Genomic DNA, 17,823 nt, shown 5'->3' with positions numbered 1-17,823 from the left:
ATATATACCAACAATCCGAAATCAGAGGCGGCACTCGGAGTCTTTTAAAGCAGTGAAAAAACTTGTATTGGTGAGGTCAACGTTTCGGGGACCACCTCCCCGTCTTCAGGACAAACACACAGTGAAAACAATGCACAATAAATACCTACTTACCCCCCTCCTCTTTCTGATCTCCCCGCCAGCGTCCGCCGCGGACACGCCAGCCGCACTTCCGGTACAGTGTTCTGCTTGTTGCGTCAATGCCGGAAGTGACGTATCGTAGTGGGCCGTGTGACCATGGCAACGCTGAGGGGGAAAGAGAAACAGTGAACACATGACTCGTAATGTAAACAAACACCATATCGCCAGTGCATGTTTACAACCAAAAACTCCCCCTACTTAAATACATCAATCACATTCAATTAAAAAGTGCAATTCATAAAACATTATACAATTCATGTAAACAATGTTGTTAAAAATTTCGTTAAAAAACGTCGTTAAAAAACGTCTGTGTTCCCATTAACCCTTTTCATACCTGCTGTGTGAAAATTACTAATATCATAAGACCTACACCTCTAACAAATAATTAATATTTGTTTTGATGTCAGGATTAGTGCTTTACTATAATGTGATACTAAACTGAGCACATAAAATCACCTCTCTAGTGCATATCTTAAAATCTAGTGTATTAGATGCTTAGCTGCTTATTGGATCTGTTAAATAGCTTGAGCCTGTATTTCTTTTCTCATCTCATGTCTTTTTTCTCCAACCGGGTGACAAATTTGTATATAGCTCCCTATCATTTCTGCTTGGGAATTGATTGCTAACATTCTCTTATATAGCTTTCTACTTGTTACTGATTTCACACAAAGTTGATCAGACCCAAACTGTCGTTAAGACCTCTCGGTTTCAGAGTATTTAGTCTGTGGATCCATCTGGACTCTAATTGTAATAGCTGTTGTCCTCGATTCCCACCCCTGGGCAGTACAGGCACATGATCAATGATCCTGTGTTTGAACGTTGCCATGCCATGTCTATTTTCCAGAAAATGCCTGGCCACGGGCTGATCTCCACTGCCAGTGGCCAGCGCGTTCCGTATTGCCTGCCTGTGTTGCGCCATTCTTGTCTTGAACTGGCACTCAGTTTTGCCAATATAATAGCGCCCACACGGGCATATAATGGCATAAATCACGAATTTGGTGCTACATGTCAGCGGCCACCTAATGGGGAACTTCTTCCCTGTATATGGATGTGCAATATGATCTCCAGGTGACATGTGAGAACAAGTGGTGCAGCCTGTGCACTTGTAGCACCCATTTTTTCGTGATAAAAAATTCTTAACTGGGGATGCTTTTAGTTTGGACATGTCTGTCTTTACCACAATGTCCCTGATGCTTTTGCATCTTTTGTGGCTAGGCATGAGCCTTTTGTCTTTAAAGATTTTTAAATCTGGGTCGGAAGTGACTATGGGCCACAACTTCCGTACCTTCTGTTTAATGGCACTGCTCCTGGTAGAGAATTCATTAACCCATGGGATGACCTTGGTCATGTCCCTAACTGCCGCTGGTTGCAGTAACTCTTCTCTCTTTTTGCCTGAGGCTTTTGCCCTAGCTGCCCGTAATAGTTTTCTAGGGTACCCCCTTTGGAGGAATCTTTGTTCCATCTCATCCAGTTGGGCTACCCTCAATTTGCTGTCGCTGTTCACTCTGCAGACCCGTAAAAACTGGGAATAGGGGAGCCCCTTAATTGTCGCTGGGGGATGAAAACTATCGTGCCTTAACATGGTGTTCCGGTCTGTCGGTTTCTTATACAGACTCGTGTTGATCTGATTATCCTGGATTCTGATGTGTATGTCCAAGAAACAGATCTCTGTAGTGCTACTTGAAACTGTAAACTTAATGGGGCTGGTTGTGGAGTTATGTGTCTCTACCAGTTTATTTAATGCTTGCTCTGTGCCTTTCCAAAAAAGTAATAAATCATCTATATATCTGTAATAGACAAAAATGCACTCTGCCACCGCCTTGTCAGCAAAGAAAAGCTCACGCTCCACCTCCCACATGTAAGAGTTTGCGAACGAGGGTGCCACGGATGACCCCATGGCACACCCCGTTCGTTGTCTGTAGTATGCCTCATCAAAAATAAAAAAATTGTGAGTTAAAGTAAATTCCAACAACAGAATGAAAAAATCTATGTCTGGTCCTACATAATGTGTATTGCCTGTTATCAACTGCCTCACAGCCTGTAAACCCTGTGCATGAGGTATACAGGTGTAGAGGCTTGTGACATCTAAGGTGGCCAGTATGACATCTGTTGGCACTTCCTTGATGGACAGAAACTTTCTAAGTAGCATGCTGGAGTCTTTCAAATGGGAGACCGTGTGTTGGATGCAGGGCTGTAGATATGTGTCGAGGTACACTGCTGCAGGCTCGCACAGAGACCCTCGGGCCGATATGATCGGTCTTCCCGGAGGTCTCTGTGCGTCCTTGTGTATCTTGGGAATTGTGTAAAATATGGGCGTGACTGGATGTTCCGGGCACAGTTTCCTACCCACATCTGTTGTTATCACGCCCTCATCCTGTGCTTTCTGTATCAAGTTCCCTAACTGTGCTCAGTATTCCTGTGATGGGTCAGAGCTCAGCCTGCAATAAGTGTCCTGATCATTTAATAATCGGAGACATTCTGTTTTATATTCTGCAGTGTCCTGCACCACCACTGCTCCTCCCTTATCCGCGTTGCGGATCACGATGTCTTTGCGGTTACTTAGTCCTTTCAAGGCAGCCCGTTCCTCTTTTAGTAAATTATGATGTTTATGGGAAGTTGTATCTCTCCCTGCTGTTTCCAACATTCTGTGAAAAGTTTTTAAGGAGGAGTTTTGAGAGACCGGATCGAACCGTGACTTGGGCCCCAAGCTCTGGATTCGTGATGGTAGTGTTACTTTATCTTTGCTAGGGGGGGATTTGCTAAAATGATCCTTAATTTTTAAGGGACGATATAATTTGAATGACTCCACTGTCCATCCAAAATCATTGCCAAAGTTTGTAGGGACATAGGACAACCCTTTATTAAGTACACTCACCTCTGCGGGTGTGAGGGGGGTCGTGGATAAATTAAAAATTAACGTGTCTTCCCCTTGGTGGTTTTGGTCTTGCCTTTGTCTTTGGCTTTGTCCTCCCCGTCGCGTTTGCCTCCTTTTCCTCCCCGGGACGCCACCACTGCCCGGGTCTTTACCCCTAAAGGGGTCCTCTCATTTGAGGATATCGCAGAGGATGTGTTGGCTTCCTCCGAATCACTTGCTGAGGTATACCCTTGTCTGCCTCCACTTCTGAACCTCAGGTTACGGGTGGGCCTCCTCCTGATGTTCTCTGTTTTGGTGTTCCCCAACCAGGTATACACCCGGTGCTGCGTGTAATCCATCTGCACTTTTCTCATTTTCTCTTTCTTGAATTTCAAGAGATTGTTCCTATACTGCTCCACCTGTTCATTGAGTTTTGTCATCAAGGTCTTGGATTGTTCCAAGGACAAGACTGTGGCATGGTCAAGTTCAAATTTACTGATATTTTCCCTGGTTCGCTCCAGCTCCTTAGTGGATTCCTCTATCACTAGGAGTACCAAATCCATGGAACATTTGTTTAGTACAGCGATCCATTTCTTGCAAAATTCCATGTTGTATCGGCCGATGGTGGGAATATTATGGACTCTAAAGCCCCTCGGCAGCTGTTTTGCTCTGTAATAATCCGATAACGTCCGGCTGTGATAGAGGTAATCCAGTTCACGTTTTTTCAAACGAAACAACTCACGCTGGATATCATCCCCGGAAGGTATAACTGTCTCTGTAAATGCTGGTTCCTTGTGTAGAATTCTCTCTGCTTCTATGTCAGAGAAGCTCAATGTGTCATACGTATCGCAATGGAGAAGGAATGAGGTCAGGTCTCCGTTTTCCTGTGCAGCTGTAGCCATCTTATCATAAAGTGCTGTAGTGCTGATGCAATTGTAACATGCGCTATTCCATGTGAATAAAGTGCTCGTGCTGATAACAGTGCTGGTGCTGAAAAAATCAGACCTGTTGAGGCTGGGTGGTCATGTATCAATCCAAACGCTTACTGGGTGCCTTGAGTAATCCTTTACGCCTGCACGGCGTGCAAGGACTATTGTATATCCCAAATGCTCTCTGGCACTCCAGTCCTCCCCCGTAGGGTGTACCTTGCTCCGGTGCCCTCCCCAGGGATCCTCTCCCTGACATGTACCAACAATCCGAAATCAGAGGCGGCACTCGGAGTCTTTTAAAGCAGTGAAAAAACTTGTATTGGTGAGGTCAACGTTTCGGGGACCACCTCCCCGTCTTCAGGACAAATACACAGTGAAAACAATGCACAATAAATACCTACTTACGCCCCTCCTCTTTCTGATCTCCCCGCCAGCGTCCGCCGCGGACACGCCAGCCGCACTTCCGGTACAGTGTTCTGCTTGTTGCGTCAATGCCGGAAGTGACGTATCGTAGTGGGTCGTGTGACCATGGCAACGCTGAGGGGGAAAGAGAAACAGTGAACACATGATATGAGTAATTTTCACACAGCAGGTATGAAAAGGGTTAATGGGAACACAGACGTTTTTTAACGACGTTTTTTAACGAAATTTTTAACAACATTGTTTACATGAATTGTATAATGTTTCATGAATTGCACTTTTTAATTGAATGTGATTGATGTATTTAAGTAGGGGGAGTTTTTGGTTGTAAACATGCACTGGCGATATGGTGTTTGTTTACATTACGAGTCATGTGTTCACTGTTTCTCTTTCCCCCTCAGCGTTGCCATGGTCACACGGCCCACTACGATACGTCACTTCCGGCATTGACGCAACAAGCAGAACACTGTACCGGAAGTGCGGCTGGCATGTCCGCGGCGGACGCTGGCGAGGAGATCAGAAAGAGGAGGGGGGTAAGTAGGTATTTATTGTGCATTGTTTTCACTGTGTGTTTGTCCTGAAGACGGGGAGGTGGTCCCCGAAACGTTGACCTCACCAATACAAGTTTTTTCACTGCTTTAAAAGACTCCGAGTGCCGCCTCTGATTTCGGATTGTTTGTACATGTCAGGGAGAGGATCCCTGGGGAGGGCACCGGAGCAAGGTACACCCTACGGGGGAGGACTGGAGTGCCAGAGAGCATTTGGGATATACAATAGTCCTTGCACGCCGTGCAGGCGTAAAGGATTACTCAAGGCACCCAGTAAGTGTTTGGATTGATACATGACCACCCAGCCTCAACAGGTCTGATTTTTTCAGCACCAGCACTGTTATCAGCACGAGCACTTTATTCACATGGAATAGCGCATGTTACAATTGCATCAGCACTACAGCACTTTATGATAAGATGGCTACAGCTGCACAGGAAAACGGAGACCTGACCTCATTCCTTCTCCATTGCGATACGTATGACACATTGAGCTTCTCTGACATAGAAGCAGAGAGAATTCTACACAAGGAACCAGCATTTACAGAGACAGTTATACCTTCCGGGGATGATATCCAGCGTGAGTTGTTTCATTTGAAAAAACGTGAACTGGATTACCTCTATCACAGCCGGACGTTATCGGATTATTACAGAGCAAAACAGCTGCCGAGGGGCTTTAGAGTCCATAATATTCCCACCATCGGCCGATACAACATGGAATTTTGCAAGAAATGGATCGCTGTACTAAACAAATGTTCCATGGATTTGGTACTCCTAGTGATAGAGGAATCCACTAAGGAGCTGGAGCGAACCAGGGAAAATATCAGTAAATTTGAACTTGACCATGCCACAGTCTTGTCCTTGGAACAATCCAAGACCTTGATGACAAAACTCAATGAACAGGTGGAGCAGTATAGGAACAATCTCTTGAAATTCAAGAAAGAGAAACTGAGAAAAGTGCAGATGGATTGCACGCAGCACCGGGTGTATACCTGGTTGGGGAACACCAAAACGGAGAACATCAGGAGGAGGCCCACCCGAAACCTGAGGTTCAGAAGTGGAGGCAGACAAGGGTATACCTCAGCAAGTGATTCGGAGGAAGCCAACACATCCTCTGCGATATCCTCAAATGAGAGGACCCCTTTAGGGGTAAAGACCCGGGCAGTGGTGGCGTCCCGGGGAGGAAAAGGAGGCAAACGCGACGGGGAGGTCAAAGCCAAAGACAAAGGCAAGACCAAAACCACCAAGGGGAAGACACGTTAATTTTTTATTTATCCACGACCCCCCTCACACCCGCAGAGGTGAGTGTACTTAATAAAGGGTTGTCCTATGTCCCTACAAACTTTGGCAATGATTTTGGATGGACAGTGGAGTCATTCAAATTATATCGTACCTTAAAAATTAAGGATCATTTTAGCAAATCCCCCCCTAGCAAAGATAAAGTAACACTACCATCACGAATCCAGAGCTTGGGGCCCAAGTCACGGTTCGATCCGGTCTCTCAAAACTCCTCCTTAAAAACTTTTCACAGAATGTTGGAAACAGCAGGGAGAGATACAACTTCCCATAAACATCATAATTTACTAAAAGAGGAACGGGCTGCCTTGAAAGGACTAAGTAACCGCAAAGACATCGTGATCCGCAACGCGGATAAGGGAGGAGCAGTGGTGGTGCAGGACACTGCAGAATATAAAACAGAATGTCTCCGATTATTAAATGATCAGGACACTTATTGCAGGCTGAGCTCTGACCCATCACAGGAATACCGAGCACAGTTAGGGAACTTGATACAGAAAGCACAGGATGAGGGCGTGATAACAACAGATGTGGGTAGGAAACTGTACCCGGAACATCCAGTCACGCCCATATTTTACACAATTCCCAAGATACACAAGGACGCACAGAGACCTCCGGGAAGACCGATCATATCGGCCCGAGGGTCTCTGTGCGAGCCTGCAGCAGTGTACCTCGACACATATCTACAGCCCTGCATCCAACACACGGTCTCCCATTTGAAAGACTCCAGCATGCTACTTAGAAAGTTTCTGTCCATCAAGGAAGTGCCAACAGATGTCATACTGGCCACCTTAGATGTCACAAGCCTCTACACCTGTATACCTCATGCACAGGGTTTACAGGCTGTGAGGCAGTTGATAACAGGCAATACACATTATGTAGGACCAGACATAGATTTTTTCATTCTGTTGTTGGAATTTACTTTAACTCACAATTTTTTTATTTTTGATGGGGCATACTACAGACAACGAACGGGGTGTGCCATGGGGTCATCCGTGGCACCCTCGTTCGCAAACTCTTACATGTGGGAGGTGGAGCGTGAGCTTTTCTTTGCTGACAATGCGGTGGCAGAGTGCCTTTTTGTCTATTACAGATATATAGATGATTTATTACTTTTTTGGAAAGGCACAGAGCAAGCATTAAATAAACTGGTAGAGACACATAACTCCACAACCAGCCCCATTAAGTTTACAGTTTCAAGTAGCACTACAGAGATCTGTTTCTTGGACATACACATCAGAATCCAGGATAATCAGATCAACACGAGTCTGTATAAGAAACCGACAGACCGGAACACCATGTTAAGGCACGATAGTTTTCATCCCCCAGCGACAATTAAGGGGCTCCCCTATTCCCAGTTTTTACGGGTCTGCAGAGTGAACAGCGACAGCAAATTGAGGGTAGCCCAACTGGATGAGATGGAACAAAGATTCCTCCAAAGGGGGTACCCTAGAAAGCTATTACGGGCAGCTAGGGCAAAAGCCTCAGGCAAAAAGAGAGAAGAGTTACTGCAACCAGCGGCAGTTAGGGACATGACCAAGGTCATCCCATGGGTTAATGAATTCTCTACCAGGAGCAGTGCCATTAAACAGAAGGTACGGAAGTTGTGGCCCATAGTCACTTCCGACCCAGATTTAAAAATCTTTAAAGACAAAAGGCTCATGCCTAGCCACAAAAGAGGCAAAAGCATCAGGGACATTGTGGTAAAGACAGACATGTCCAAACTAAAAGCATCCCCAGTTAAGAATTTTTTATCACGAAAAAATGGGTGCTACAAGTGCACAGGCTGCACCACTTGTTCTCACATGTCACCTGGAGATCATATTGCACATCCATATACAGGGAAGAAGTTCCCCATTAGGTGGCCGCTGACATGTAGCACCAAATTCGTGATTTATGCCATTATATGCCCGTGTGGGCGCTATTATATTGGCAAAACTGAGTGCCAGTTCAAGACAAGAATGGCGCAACACAGGCAGGCAATACGGAACGCGCTGGCCACTGGCAGTGGAGATCAGCCCGTGGCCAGGCATTTTCTGGAAAATAGACATGGCATGGCAACGTTCAAACACAGGATCATTGATCATGTGCCTGTACTGCCCAGGGGTGGGAATCGAGGACAACAGCTATTACAATTAGAGTCCAGATGGATCCACAGACTAAATACTCTGAAACCGAGAGGTCTTAACGACAGTTTGGGTCTGATCAACTTTGTGTGAAATCAGTAACAAGTAGAAAGCTATATAAGAGAATGTTAGCAATCAATTCCCAAGCAGAAATGATAGGGAGCTATATACAAATTTGTCACCCGGTTGGAGAAAAAAGACATGAGATGAGAAAAAAAATACAGGCTCAAGCTATTTAACAGATCCAATAAGCAGCTAAGCATCTAATACACTAGATTTTAAGATATGCACTAGAGAGGTGATTTTATGTGCTCAGTTTAGTATCACATTATAGTAAAACACTAATCCTGACATCAAAACAAATATTAATTATTTGTTAGAGGTGTAGGTCTTATGATATGAGTAATTTTCACACAGCAGGTATGAAAAGGGTTAATGGGAACACATAGACGTTTTTTAACGACGTTTTTTAACGAAATTTTTAACAACATTGTTTACATGAATTGTATAATGTTTTATGAATTGCACTTTTTAATTGAATGTGATTGATGTATTTAAGTAGGGGGAGTTTTTGGTTGTAAACATGCACTGGCGATATGGTGTTTGTTTACATTACGAGTCATGTGTTCACTGTTTCTCTTTCCCCCTCAGCGTTGCCATGGTCACACGGCCCACTACGATACGTCACTTCCGGCATTGACGCAACAAGCAGAACACTGTACCGGAAGTGCGGCTGGCGTGTCCGCGGCGGACGCTGGCGGGGAGATCAGAAAGAGGAGGGGGGTAAGTAGGTATTTATTGTGCATTGTTTTCACTGTGTGTTTGTCCTGAAGACGGGGAGGTGGTCCCCGAAACGTTGACCTCACCAATACAAGTTTTTTCACTGCTTTAAAAGACTCCGAGTGCCGCCTCTGATTTCGGATTGTTGGTACATGTCAGGGAGAGGATCCCTGGGGAGGGCACCGGAGCAAGGTACACCCTACGGGGGAGGACTGGAGTGCCAGAGAGCATTTGGGATATATATATATATATATATATATACACGTGTGTGTGTGTGTGTGTGTGTGTGTGTGTGTGTACAAAATATTTCTTTCTCTCTAAGTGCACCAACAAAAAAGACAATCCTGTCCTTTAGTTTTTTGCCCTCCTCACCTCAAGTGCTGACACTGTGCTGCTCTTTTCTTCAAAGTTTAGGGCTTCCTGCAGGGTGCGCGGTGGTACCGCCTCCGTGATGTCGAATGTCCTAACATCACTGTTTGGCGCAGGGAGGCCAGGGCTGGTGAGCGGGTATTTCGTTGCGCCGTTATGAGTATATACACAGGGCCGGTGCTAGGGTGTTCGGCGCCCCCCTGCAAACGATAAATTTGCGCCCTCTCATACATAATAAATGGATAGGCGTGCACTACAAAAAGGGGTGTGGTATCACAAGGAAGGGGTGTGGCCACACAATAGTGCCTCCAATTTAAATTACGGCACACAGTAACACAATCTTATTACAACGCACGTAGTGCCCATGATTCATGTTGTGCCACATAGTAGTGTACCTTATTCATGTTACCAGACACAGTAGTACCCCGCATACACGTAATGCCCACAGTAGTAGTGCCACACATAACACCGACAGTAGTAATGCAACACATAATGGCCACAGTAATAGTGCCCCTTACACTTATGTCCACAGGAGGGTAGAGAGGGGGGGTGGGGGGTGGGGGGGGGTGCAGTACTTACACAGGAGATTTCAGAGAGACTGAAGAGCTGTGGCCGCCAGGGCTATATTTTACAGCAGAGTAGGCCCCCAGGCAAAGGGGACCCTACCGGCGGCAGTTGTGCGGGAGGGGGAAGGGGTCTGCTACTGGCGCAGTGAAGTCTGTGGTAGGTGAGGGGGGGGGGGGGGGGCAACTACCGGTGGCAGTGGCAGTGATGTTCGGGGGGAGGTGGGTAGTTGAATGTGTGGAAAATGCATAGAACAAAACGTTTTATTAACCTTTATTAAAGTTTTTAATGTTCAGTATCTCAGTTTGTGGAACCTTTAAATCAGTTTCCCTTAAGTCCCCCCAGCGGTCATGTAAACAGTGGTAGCGGCAATCCATACTTAAACTAATGAATATATAACTCACAGGTGAATGCTGCTCAGTCTCTCCAACGTAGGTGTCTGACAGTAGCAAGGCGGCTGTTCACTCCTATTCGGAGCGCCTGGGAGCCGATGGTTGTAGCAACGGGATTTCTTTCCGTCTGCTACTGTTCGGTGCACCTAGTTCCGGGATACGCGGCTGTGGATTGAGATGTCCTCTGTGGGGGCAGCGCAAGGGGTATAGTGTCCACTCTGGGGTGTACTGCACATCAAAGGCATGCGCGCTGAAAAAGGGGCGTGTACTCGGACTGGATGAGAGGGAGGACACATGGTGGAGGAAGGACTGAGGAGAACGGGGGCAGTGGGTGGGAGGAGGACATAAGGAGAGGGACAGAAGAAGGGTAGGAGAGGGACATATTGTGGGGGATTGGGACACTGGGTGGGAGAGGGACATATTGGGGATTGGGACTCTGGGTGGTAGAGGGTTGCAGGGTGGGAGAGGGGCACCAGGTGAGAGGGGGGATGCAGGGTGTGAATAGGACTTATTGGGGAGAGGGAAAGAGGAAGACAGGGACACAGTATGGGAGAGGGACACCAGGTGAGCCGGGGATGTGCAGGGTGAGAGGACGTAGGGTGAGAGGGGGGTGTGTAGGTTGGGAGAGGACGCAGGGTGAGAGGGGGGGGTGAGGGTTGGGAGAGGACACAGGGTGAGAGAGGACGCAGGGTGAGAGTGGGGGTGTGCAGGTTGGGAGAGGATGCAGGGTGGGAGGGGGGTGTGCAGGTTGGAAGAGGACGCAGGGTGAGAGGAGGGTGTGCAGGGTGGGAGAGGACGCAGGGTGAAAGGGGGTTGTGCAGGGTGGGAAAGGACGCAGGGTGAGAGGGGGTTGTGCTATGCAGGGTGGGAGAGGACGCAGGGTGAGTGGGGGGGTGCAGGGTGGGAGAGGACGCAGGGTGAGGGGGTGTGTGCAGGCTGGGAGAGGACGTAGGGTAATAGAGGGGTGAGAGGGGGTTGTGCTGTGCAGGGTGGAAGAGGACGCAGGGTGAGGGGGTGGGTGTGCAGGGTGGGAGAGAACGAAGGCTGAGGGGAGGGGGGTGCAGGCTGGGAGAGGACATAGGGTAATAGAGGGGTGAGAGGGGGTTGTGCTGTGCAGGGTGGGAGAGGAAGCAAGGTGAGAAGGGGTGTGTGCAGGGTGGGAGAGGATGCAAGGTGAGAAGTGGTGTGTGCAGGGTGGGAGAGTACGCAGGGTGATGGAGGGGTGCGCAGGGTGGGAGAGGACGCAGAATGAGAGGGGGGAGTGCAGGGTGAGAGGAGACGCAGGGTGAGAGACGGGTGTGCAGGGTGAGAGGGGGGGTGCAGGGTGGGTGAGGTTGTAGGGTGAGAGGGGGTGTAGGGTGGGAGAGGCACATATTTGATCATTTGGATTCAACAACAAAGCCTACCAGTGGGCGCACTGCTGCGCAGTGCAACCCACGTGGGAGCCCGGCGGCAGGTACAGGAACCGGGAGCCTGGCGTTAGCAGGGACAAGAGCCGGGCATATCACACGTGGGCGCCCGGCGGAGCTCCGGCAGGGACGGGAGCAGCATCTATAAGTACAGCAGGGGGCCACTTCCTCCGCCTCCTGCTGCACTCGGCTGCCCTTTGCTGTCTTCTATGCGGCACTGGTGGCTACGAGTTTGCCTGCCAGTGCCGCGAGGATATGGGAGTGCTGCAGCTCGGGTCGGAGGATCTGACCTGTGACGGCTGACAGGGGGCCCGGGGTACTTACCCCCAGGAACCCCCCTTTAATCATGCTGACGACGCTGCTGCTAAAGGGTAGGGGGAGTCCGCGGCAGTGGAGGAGATGTCCCCTGTTTGGGCAGCGCACTTCAAGCTGGCAGCGCCGCTGCTGAAGGTGCAGGGGAGGAGGGAGAGAGGAAGGAGGGAGCCAGAGGATCCTGAGCAGAAGCCAGTAGCAACAGCAGAGTATTCAGCAGTGCGGGGAGAGCGCCTCTTCAGCATTGGCGCCTCCCTGCATTGCAGGATCTGCTGAGTGGGTTGCGCCGGCTCTGTATATACATGTACAGTGCCGCGGGAGGAGGTGAAGTTGGAGGTCGCGCCCAGAGGCGGGGGGCATTTGGGTTCTCGGACGGCATTTGAAAGGCTGCTCGCTGCTGTAGCAGGAAAACATGTTTTCCTGTCTGCAGCAGCACAGCAGGTGATTTTGGTCCTATTTTGATGGGGGTCATGGAGCTGCAGCTCCATCCGCCCCATTGTTAATCCGGCCCTGCCCACAATTGGATATGTACGCAAACCAGAATTAGAAAAACTGTAGCATCTTCTTGCATGTGATATATTTAGACCAATGGGAACAAATAAAGAAATTGTTTTTGATTTTGTATTCAATTTTAAAGGTAATTTTATAGGTGATTTTGAAAGGGATATCGAACAACATTGAAATCTATTTCAAAATCAAATGCAAATTTGAATATTAGTAAATGATGGATTTGATGAGTGATTTAGAAGTTCAATTTGATTTGATGTCACTCGATTTAAATCGACCATAAAAATCAAATCCAAAATCGAACATTAGTAAATTTACTCCTAGGACTATATAGTTCTGGCCTATTGTCCAACAGTGAATATAGAACTAAATTGTCTAGGCAACACTTGTCTACATGATGAGTATTTAGTCTGTAGCAGTTAATATGGAGTATGTACTAAAGCGAAGGTTTATAGAAGGGGAGATGTTGGCCATAGCAACCAACCAGATTCTACTTATTTATCTAGCACCTTGTAGATAGAAGGTAATTGCTGGAATCTGATTGGCTGCTATGGGCAATATCTCCACGCCTATAAAAATGCACTTTAGTAAAGACACCCTTACCAGTCTTATATGATGCCCGAGTATTGATAACTTATCAAATAAATTGTGGCTTTATCTATTTTTTTAAATAATAATTTCATAGTTTCCAATCTGAAATTGTTTTCGCTTAAAAAAGAAAGTTACCGGTAATTTCTAAGATTCTTTTCAATTATTGATCCCCTTTTAAGTGATATGCATTATGCACAAAAACACATAACTAATTATAAGTGCAATCTATATGTGTATTCAAATCAGGGCTGAAACTAGGATCTTTTTTACCTGGGGCAAGGCAGTAATCTGACGTCATGAGCACAGCGCCGATAGGGAAAATAAAACTTTATTGTGCCGGGTGATACCGGCCCCTTAAAGAGGGGGGCTGAGGTTACTCGCCCCCGTGTGTGCCCCTTAATCTAGTCCTGGCCTGCCATCTAAAGCCTATCCTCACCACGGCATGCTTCCAACTCATCACATTTCCCGCCTTTTGTCTCAGAATGTCTCAATTTTAATGTGGTGAACGTTACACATTTGTTGGTTTGCTATATAGAACTGGCAGAGCCCCATAAAAATAGAAAACTGCTGCAGGTAGAGGTCAAATGGATCCTGCAAGGGCAAGGGAGGTAGGTGGGGGCGGGGGCATCTTAGTATAAACATTTTACCTACTTGGAGGTTCACCTTTAAAAGACAAACGATTGGAAGAAAAAAATTATGCATATACAGTAGCAGAGGTTCTTAAACACAGTCCTCAAGGCACCCCAACGGTCCAGGTTTTAGGTATATACATGTCACAGCACAGATGGTTAAATCAAATTGACTGAGGAGCCAATTAAGTCACCTGTGGCCAATCATGGATAATCTTAAAACCTGGACTGTTGGGGTGCCTTGAGAACCGCGTTTGAGAACCTCTGTTATACAGGACATAGAAGCTAATTCAGACCTGATTGCTGTTGTGCATTTTCGAACAGCAGCAATCAGGTCTGAACTGCGCATGCGCCGGCACCGCAGTGCGCCGGCGCATGCCAGACAGCCGACAGCTGTCTTAGCCCTGCTATCGCCTCTGCCTGATTGACAGGCAGAGGCGTTCACTGGGCAGGAGGGGGCGGGCCAGCTGCGTTTGGCCGCCAATTAGCGGGTGCTGTCCGTGCAACGCAGACATGCCAGGACCGTTGGGGGAGCTGGCTGCGTCAGCTGCATGGCGTCACATGCTGCAGCAGCAACCCGGGCAGCAATGAGTAGCTCCCTGCCAGCACGCAGGAGCTGCGCAGATAGGGAGCTACTCTTCAAGTACAGAAGCATCACCGCTGTGCGATGCTTTTGTACTTGTGCGGGAGGGGAGGTCGGGCCTGATATGCGGGGCGGACTAGCTCTGTGCTAAGCGTCCCCCCGCATGTCTGAAGACTGATCGATGTGCTAAATTTAGCACATCTACGATCAGGTCTGAATTAGGCCCACTGTGCACAGGTTTCCAAGGTACAAATTTCAAACATAAAGTGGACGCATTAAAAGCACAGCATAATGATAGATCACCAGAGTTTAAACAAGCTCTGTGCAGTACAGTCACCCCCTTAGGAATTTCCAGTTTTTCACCATGTCCATATACTGTTATGACAATGCTTGCAGTATACTTAGTTTTATTAGCAGGATTTACAGTGGCTAATGTTTAACTGGATAAAGCCCATATACCGTCAGCTCTTTTGCAATCTGTTTTGCAATATGTTAGATATGGATTACTTTCTAGCTTCTACCATGTGTGAAATTGTTTTTGTTGGTATACATCTCATTAAATAAATTAGAGGTATTGCCATAACAATCATTCAGATTCCAGGTATCATTTATCTAGTCTAGTATAGAATCTGAGAGATTGCTGTAGGCAACAGCAAAGGGATGTACACCTCTGAATACAAATACGAGATGTGATTACAGCCGGAGACATGAAAGCTCAAGAAAAATCATCTAAACTAAAGAAAAGTTTAAGGTGCAATATAATAACGTGCTCCTACATGGTATACAGTATTTATTTACACTTATGCACTTATTCACAATTATGTAAAAGTATGCATTTACATAGAAATAAATGATGACTAAAGTTGCCAAAATTTACAGACTATGGGGTAGATTCAAATGTTTGAAAAGTCAGTTGGGTGTCATTTTTTCCTGTCTATGAGATAGGAAAAAACAGACTCCCAACTGATTTTTCAAACATTTGAGTCTCCCCCTATGGGTTCTATGTGCAAAGCCTCCCAACTGTCATTTGTCAAGCACAGTCTGTAATATGGCAGTTAGGAGTTGATTGGCTGGTACTTTATCTCTCTCCACTTTATCTCTCTCCAATGCTTAACACATATTACCCTAAATCTGTAGCAATGCATTAGAAGCATTACTGATAAATAAAATATAATTTTCCTGGCTGACCAATCACATATTATTGCAGTCGCATATTATTGTCAGTGCTGTGACAAGCTGACAGACTCTGCCAGGCTGACCAAACACACATTAGTTGCATTACAAGTTACAAGTTGCAACTTACAAGTTACAAGTTACATTACATGTTGCATTACAGTCTTTTCTGTGACAAGCTGCCAGACTTTGCCAGGCTGAATACGCACAGCTCGGATAAAAAATATGGGCATGTTCTCTTACATGCTAAGGTAATAGCTGTAATACAGTTTGCAGTACAGAGAATTGCTTTAGTTTAACAAATATAAATGCAGGATAAGTTGGATACCTGTAGATGTTCCAGCCTGTCCTTCAGTGACTCCAGCATTCGTTCCATCTGAGGAATTCCAGATGGTGTGACCTCTGGAGGGTCTTCCATTGTGTTTGGTGGAACACTTGACTTGCGATAAGAGTTATGTTCTGGTTGCTCCCGGTACTCTCGGTGGGTGAGAGGATGATATTCATGATCTCTGACATGTCCATGGGCATCTTCATAACCATGAGGGTGCTCTCTTTCATGGACGTTGTCTCGTTCATGCTCATGTTCTCTCTCATGTCCATAGTCTCTTTCATGCCTCTCTTCCCATTCATGTCCATGTTCTCTCTTGTGTCCATGTTCTCTCTCATGACCATGTTCTCTTTCATGCCCCTCTTCATATTCATGGCCAGGTTCCCTTTTGTGACCATGCTCTCTTTCATGCCCCTCTTCCCACTCATGGCCATGTTCCCTTTTGTGACCATGCTCTCTTTCATGGCCAAAGGTTTCTTCATGCCCACGCTCCCTCTCTTGTCCGTGCTCAAGAGTATGACTATGACTTTCTTCATGGGTCCTGCTATGAGGATAGCCTTCACAACGACTGAGTTTCACAGTCAGCTCTCGTATTGTTTCCCTTTGATCTAAGATTGTCTCCTTCTGGTGAACCACTGTCTCACGCAGATGTAATATGGTTTCTTTGGCTTCTTCCTGCATGCCCACCCAGTGCCCCCCACCACCTGGACTGTGTCGTTGCATGTTTGGCTGGCAGTCCATATCTACAGGCATTGGAGTGCAGATAAATTTAGGTAGAGAATATTCACTCAAGGAGATTTGTATCAGCAATGTATAGACCACCACAAAAAGTGGGAAAAGATTCATTTTTGTCCCAAGAAGATACCAATTTGTGAAGCTGGAAATTCAGTCCCTTCTTGACTGCCTCTCTCTCTTCCTATGCTCAAGTTGTCCTTCTTAGTTGACAAATGACATTCAAAGGGTTTTGAAATCTGATTTGCTGTGTTTCTAATGTCACCTCCCTCTGTAATGATCAAATCCTCTTCTGTTGTTATTACATATCTCTCTTGTTCCAGCAACCTAGTCTGGAAGTGGCATTAGGTAGAATGCTAATGTTCTTAAATCCCTGGGAGGCCCAACCTCCAAGCTGAGTGTCCTACATGCAACGAGAGCAGATCAAAGACTTACTTTAAACATAGCTAATGAACTCAGGAGGACTTTAACGAGATGATGCCCTGGTAAACTATTTGTGCCCTGGAATCACTTTTAGACAGTCAGTATAAATCCAGCAGGTCTTATTATCCTGAGATTCTCTGATTGCACTACTGCATATACAATCCCTATTTTATGCATAAAAGCAGAATAATTTGTTAAACAGTACACATAAGAGCATATTCATGATTACTAAAACAGTGTGTGGGGGGGAGGTTACATTTATATTGGACATTTTTCAATTTTTTTGTTATATCCTCATTCATCAAAGGCTGTAATGAAGGAGATTTGTCTTACTCAGCATACCATACTACACCCGTCTTACTGTATATCTCCTTGTTACAAACTTCTACGATAATTTATACACTCCCCATACTAAAGTATGGGGATGTACAAATTGTGAAATTTATCAAACTCCAAAAACGCATTATTTTCTGAATGTTAGCCATCTTGAGATGGCGTTCAGTTTCCTGTTGCAGCAGATGGGTCTGAAGGGATCCCTCCCTGCTGTGTCCTTTTATCTCTAGCAACTTCCCCGGCCTCCGGAGCAGACCTCCTATAAGCCTGGGGCAAGGGAGAGGTCACAGCAGGTGAGTGGCAGACACCGGAATATGCAGCAGCGGGCTGCATGTCTTAGCAGTGTCT

General features: G+C 46.5%; 1 protein-coding gene across 1 annotated transcript in view; it reads right to left on the bottom strand.

Moving 5' to 3' along the window:
- Positions 1-16,833, bottom strand: part of LOC134966225 (neuronal pentraxin-1-like) — a 192,613-nt gene extending 175,780 nt beyond the window's left edge. Inside the window, exon 1 of the mRNA XM_063942792.1 lies at positions 15,988-16,833. Coding sequence (XP_063798862.1) covers positions 15,988-16,833 — 846 coding nt within the window. The remainder of the gene's footprint in view (positions 1-15,987) is intronic.
- Between the last annotated feature and the right edge of the window lie 990 nt (positions 16,834-17,823).

The sequence above is a fragment of the Pseudophryne corroboree genome, chromosome 10 (assembly GCF_028390025.1).
Source record: "Pseudophryne corroboree isolate aPseCor3 chromosome 10, aPseCor3.hap2, whole genome shotgun sequence".
Taxonomy (NCBI): Eukaryota; Metazoa; Chordata; class Amphibia; order Anura; family Myobatrachidae; genus Pseudophryne; species Pseudophryne corroboree.
This window is presented reverse-complemented; position numbering and strand designations above follow the sequence as displayed.